Source organism: Habropoda laboriosa, unplaced genomic scaffold (genome assembly GCF_001263275.1).
Source record: "Habropoda laboriosa isolate 0110345459 unplaced genomic scaffold, ASM126327v1 scaffold62, whole genome shotgun sequence".
NCBI classification, from domain to species: Eukaryota; Metazoa; Arthropoda; class Insecta; order Hymenoptera; family Apidae; genus Habropoda; species Habropoda laboriosa.
Genome location: NW_017100177.1, coordinates 1,246,849 through 1,252,523, shown reverse-complemented (window position 1 = coordinate 1,252,523; position 5,675 = coordinate 1,246,849). Strand labels below are relative to the sequence as shown.

At 42.8% G+C, this 5,675-nt stretch overlaps 1 protein-coding gene across 2 annotated transcripts in view; it reads left to right on the top strand.

Moving 5' to 3' along the window:
* The window catches only part of LOC108578915 (cyclin-T), a 15,154-nt gene that overhangs the window by 4,194 nt on the left and 5,285 nt on the right, over positions 1-5,675 (top strand). Inside the window, exons 5-7 of one of the 2 annotated variants that reach the window (XM_017942333.1) lie at positions 58-148; positions 280-477; positions 617-3,544. In XM_017942333.1, coding sequence (XP_017797822.1) covers positions 58-148; positions 280-477; positions 617-3,544 — 3,217 coding nt within the window. Of the gene's footprint in view, positions 1-57; positions 149-279; positions 478-616; positions 4,175-5,675 lie in introns of those variants that run through there. The other variant, XM_017942332.1, reaches the window with a different exon arrangement.

Below are 5,675 nucleotides of genomic sequence, written 5' to 3'. Positions count from 1 at the left end.
CGATTGGAAGTGTCGTTGTTCCTGTGTCGATTTATAAAGTCGTTTTTCTTTTTGCAGTTTGCATTTGACAACCATGTGTCTGCAGTACAAGCCAACCGTAGTTGCCTGTTTTTGCATACATCTTGCGTGCAAATGGTCCAACTGGGAGGTGAGCATCGTTAATGACATTCCTTAATAGAGAAACATTTGAAGATACTTCTTTTATAACCTCTTAAATAAATTTCATAACTTATGAAATAACATTTAATTAATTACAGTACTGCAATCATTCATTTATAGATACCACAAAGTACTGAAGGGAAGCACTGGTTCTGGTACGTCGATAAAAGCGTAACGTCTGAACTTTTACAAGAGCTTACAGCAGAATTCCTCCATATATTTGATAAGTGCCCGTCAAGATTGAAACGAAAAATAATGAGCATATCCGCCAATCAAAGTCCAAGCATTAATCATCCTAGTTTACCGAATTCACCCTTTGTGAGTACCCTTATCGATGCAACATTTCGATTAAATTGGATTAAACAAAATGAAAGTTATGAAAATGTAGATTGGTTAGCAACAAGAAGGAAAGTATACGTTAAATTTACCAAACAACCCTATTTTGTCGTTTGTCTAGGATGCGGAACCTCGCAAGGTACAATCTCCTGCGACGACGGCCGACGGTGGACCTACATTCCATTCGAATCGACCTCATCAGATGGAGAAGCAAGAAGAGAAGAAGCAAATTGCACCAGCATCCTCAAGACCCCCTGTCGATTATCGGGAGTATAGAGAGAAGAAGGAACGCGAGCGTTTGGAAAGGGAAAAGGCGTCGGTTACAACGACAGTTGCCCAGAGTCATGTGTCAGATATTAATAAGCATCATTCGCATCACCACAAACTCGTATCTAGTACAAATGTGCTAAACAAACATCCACTGCCCCCTGGACAGAAGGCGCTTCACCACAATCATCACCACAGACCAGATATAAAGGTTGGACAACCAGTACCTCAGAGGCACTCAAGTAGCGCTCAAGCTAGGGAACCAAATCGCGATCCCAATAGGCAGAGGTTACAAAGAGAGTACAATTCGAATACTGGTACAAGTAGCAGTAGTAGTAGTAGTGCTCTTCATTCTCATAGTCACGCGGTATCGAAGGAGTCAAGTTTGGATAATTCATTGACGGATTCCGCCACTCACAGATCGGATGTCGGAGCATTGCAAGAGCCAACGTCCCATGGAAGTATACAGGAGAAACTTAGTAATAATAACCATAGTGTGCACAGATTAAGTGCAGTAGAAAGCAAATACCAGGGTCATGACAAACGAATGTATGATCCGAGGCATAAACCTGTTGAACATAGGAAAGATAGTGAACAAAAGCCATACAAATATCCCGATCCAACAAGAGAATATCGACAAAAAAAGTCTGATACGTTAGAGCAGAGGTGTGAAGAGGTGAGGAAGCTTATCGAGAAGCCATTACCTCCGCCCAAGCCTCCACTCGACGTACCGTACGCTTCGAATACACAGAAGCCACCACATCATACGAAATACAATCAATCGGAGAAACTACAGGCTAGCAGTGGCGCAGTTTCTACCGACGTGAAACTTCCCACTGGCCAGAGTTCGTTTTCACAGGAAAAATCACCAACCAGTTCCAGTTCGACCTCGTTGCTTACACAGAAGTCGTTAACCTCGAAGACGGTGTCCAGTCAGCACACAGCTCACGGTGTGTCCCAAATAATAAAGGATACGATTAAAAATGGTAGTTCTCAGTCGTCGAGTTTGTCATCTTTGAACAATCTCGACGATCAAAAAACTGAAAAGCGACCACGGCACGATGACATAGAGAAAAATTCGTCTGACATGCAGCAAAGTGTGTTACAGACACCTCCTAACAAGCCGAAATCGCTATTCAGTCCAGAGAAAGTACCAACGCCTCGCGAATCTCATTCGCAGAGGCCTAAGACTAAGCAAAAGACGCCGCCTTCGGCTGCAAAAGTTCCTAAACAAGAACGCGTACCAGATACGTCGATAGGCTTTAATTTAGTATCGCCGTTCGCGAGCCCGCCAGGCTTGCAACAGCAAGAAACACAAACAGTTAAACGATTGGCCAGTGATGTTTCCACAACATCCTCTCACAAAAGGCATCGTACAGGCAGCACCACCACCGAAGTAGGACAACAGGTTCAAAAAGTGAAAATAGACGATACTTCGAGTTTCGAGGCTGCTAAGATGCTCGGTAGGGTACCAGAACTGATACAACCTATCAGAGATAATCCATCGGCAAATGGTAGAGCCACTCAGATCGCGAACGACATGAAACCACCGGAACTCATCAGACCGTTCGACTCTGAGCCAACGATATCACGCTTCGGTACAGTGTCTACACAGCAACAAGTTTCGTCGAATCAACAAGGTCTGACCAATGGTCTGGACAACAATTTAGTGAAGCAAGATTCTCAGGAGTTTCTAATTAAGAAGGAGCCTACGTACAAGACGGACTTGTCAATGAAAGTAGAACACTCCCAAGCTAAAGGCGAATATTTGTCGCCAATGAAATCCGCTCAAAGTATAAGTGCTCTGCTTCAAGAGCCTTTAGCACCAATGCCATCGTTGTTGCAGAACATGCAGCAATTTAGTCAAATACCGTCGCAGCAAGTTCACCAGGATCAATTCCAGCAACAGCAGTTACAACAGCTTCAGCAACAGCAATCATCGCAACAACAACACCAGCCATCTATATCACACTCGATGCTACTCACACATCAAGAACCCGTTCAAACTCAATGCATGTCTTTGTCATCGGTCAGCGAGCCTGTTATAGCGTCGACCGTTGACATAAGCGCTCTCTCTATTCCCATACAGACCAGTACAGAATCCATACTATCTGTACCAACGTCGACAACCATAACCGTTCCACCTCCCGCAGAAGAAAAGAGATCGGAGCATCACAAGAGCGAGAAGAAGAAGAAGAAAGAGAAGCATAAACACAAGGACAAGGATAAGAGCAAAGAGAAGCACAAGCACAAGCATAAAGACAAGGACAAGGAGAAGCACCGGGAAAAGGACAAAGAGAAGGGCGATGAGACTGTACCTGCGGTACCTATTAAAATCACTATTCCTAAGGACAAATTGAATCTGAGCACAGAATCGACAAGTAGCACCGGCGGAAGTACAATTCCACCGGATAAGAACAAATCACCCCAGAATACAAGCATCAAGATCATTATCCCGAAGGAACGGTTAAAAGGTACCGACAGTGTGTCAAGTTCACCGGCTCAGTCGATGGTCCAGGCACCGTTGAAGATCAAAATCCGTACGGATGGAATCTCAAGGAGTTCAGGTGCTCCGTCGACGACGAGCAGTACGAGCAGTAGCATCGTGCCGGAGTTCACGAACGAGAGTCGTAAACGTGACCGTTCGGAGATAAAGGAGAGCCCAACTACCAGTGTTCCACCAACGAAGAAGCAATCGCAGGTCTCGTCGGCGGGTTACGGACAGCATCGGCCTGGAGAACGGCAGAACGGCAGACACTATAGTTCAGGCAGCAATAACAAGGTACGTGGAGGCGGTAGCCAGTATGTCGGGCGTGGTCCACCACCAGCAGGATCGGCGGGCCATTACAGTGCTCCCGGCCAGCGCGACGGCTACTATCAGCAAGACACCTACATTAGTAACAGTACCCGTAATCCTCATCATCCACCCCATCCACCATCCGCTCGTGGTGATCCAAATTACACGAGGGCTGGCCATGTGAATCAATCACAACCAGATTCTTATTTCTTTGCCAATTATCCGCCGCCCTCGATGTACAATCCTGCCGGATACATTTACGATCATCTCATGTACTATTCACAGTATCAGCAACAGTACCCTATGTATCCGACGGGTAACGTGATCATGACACCGGACGGTGCCATCGACACGTCTGTACCACCACCATCCTTACCGCCTAACATGCGACAAAATCAAAGCATGATCCCAGTTACGTCTACTCGGCAGGAACCCAAAACACCGCCACCGTTGCCGAGTGAACCACCTCCCAGTTCCTCTCCACCTCCACCCCCGCCACCAGAATAACGTTCGTACGGAAATCCTGTCTTGTAGTGGACTTCAGAGGTAGTTTCCAATGTAGCGGTAGTAACTGCAGCCACTTCTTTCGTCTATTCTCTTATACTCTATTCTCTCCGGGGGGAACTTTATTGTTTTGTTATCTGTAACAACCCGTTGTGTTAGCATGTTCCATGGCATTGGTAGGCTAAGTGTACTTACTTACTTAGTGAAGCGAAATTTTGATTGTATGGTTTTATAATAGATGTAAAGGAAGACGAGTGTAAAAATTGTGAATCTTCTTCGACGATGGAAATACTTTCTTGTCAAATTTTTCTTTCACTTCACTTGTCTCTCAGGCATGGAATGTGTTATATGTAAATCTGTGAAATTTATTCGTGCAATATTTTTGTAATACTCTATTTCTTTTCTTTCGTTATTTTTAATTATTCTTGTGGAAAGTTGTGTGTATCCCTGAGGTGATTTAAACAAAACAAAAAAAAAGAAAAAAACAAAAGGGAAACATGAGAAGTGGCTGGAGAAAATCCCGTAGAAAATCAAACTTTCGATCTTAAAGGAGTACACTTTTCACCTTTGCCTCTATCCTCTCTTCTTCTCCCTTCCAGTTTGTGAATGGTAGAAGTAGCAGCATGACATCGTACGATCTCTTATTCCCTAGTGTTTAAAAAAAGATATGACCACTTCGATCTTTCCACCTTTGTACCTGTAGCGCATCTCCTTAGAGTAGTTTAAATGAGTGTGAGCCTTCGTTCAAGAATAAAAGAACAAAAAAAAGAAAAAGAAAATAAAAGAGAAGTGCGTGGTCCTCGGGGATCTTGAGGGGACGAAGTAACTGCATCATGAAGACGACGATGTCACGAGAATTAACGTGCGATGCGTAGAAGAAGGAGAAACAAGATCAGATCGATTTTATTTTAATCACGAACGTTTAATCAAGTTTTCTGTTTTTTTTTTTTCCCAATTAATTTGTCGAATTAATTTAGAATTATTATTTGGCCATACCTGCGCCCGAGGTAGGTCCATGAATTTAGGGCGACGATTTCACGGCAACTATTCTCTTTTAATTTCGCCCAATATTTTACGAAGCATGATTTTTTCCAATGTCGATAAATTTAGAAGATAATGTTTTTTATAACGTTATTTGTAAAAAAAAAAAAAAAGGTCGTGAAGATTCACGCACGAAACACTGCCAGATCAAAGATGAAGATGTAGCTGATGTTTTTGCGCTTACGATCGAAGATTTCTTGCTTAACGAATGCTCAGTTGAAAAAAAAAAAAATTCCTTTGCTGGCAAAGGGTTTCGATGATAGGATGGTGTGCAGAGTGTTGCGTTCTCGTGAGATAAAAAATAAAAAAGAAAAAAACCGAAAAAAGGAAAAAAAGAATCGTGTCGAATTCGAAATGAGTAAAACGGCTAGAGGAACTTACGAAGTTACTTAAAAAGCAAACAAAAAAAAAAAAGAAACAAACAAAGGGGTTAAAAAATAAGAAAATATACAAAATGGTAAAAAAAGAACAATGTATCGTATGCAGTGAAGTGATGAGAGTGCTCAGATGCATATAAGTGTAATTATTAATGATGAATATGGAGAAAGTGTACGTATTTGTAAAGGATATA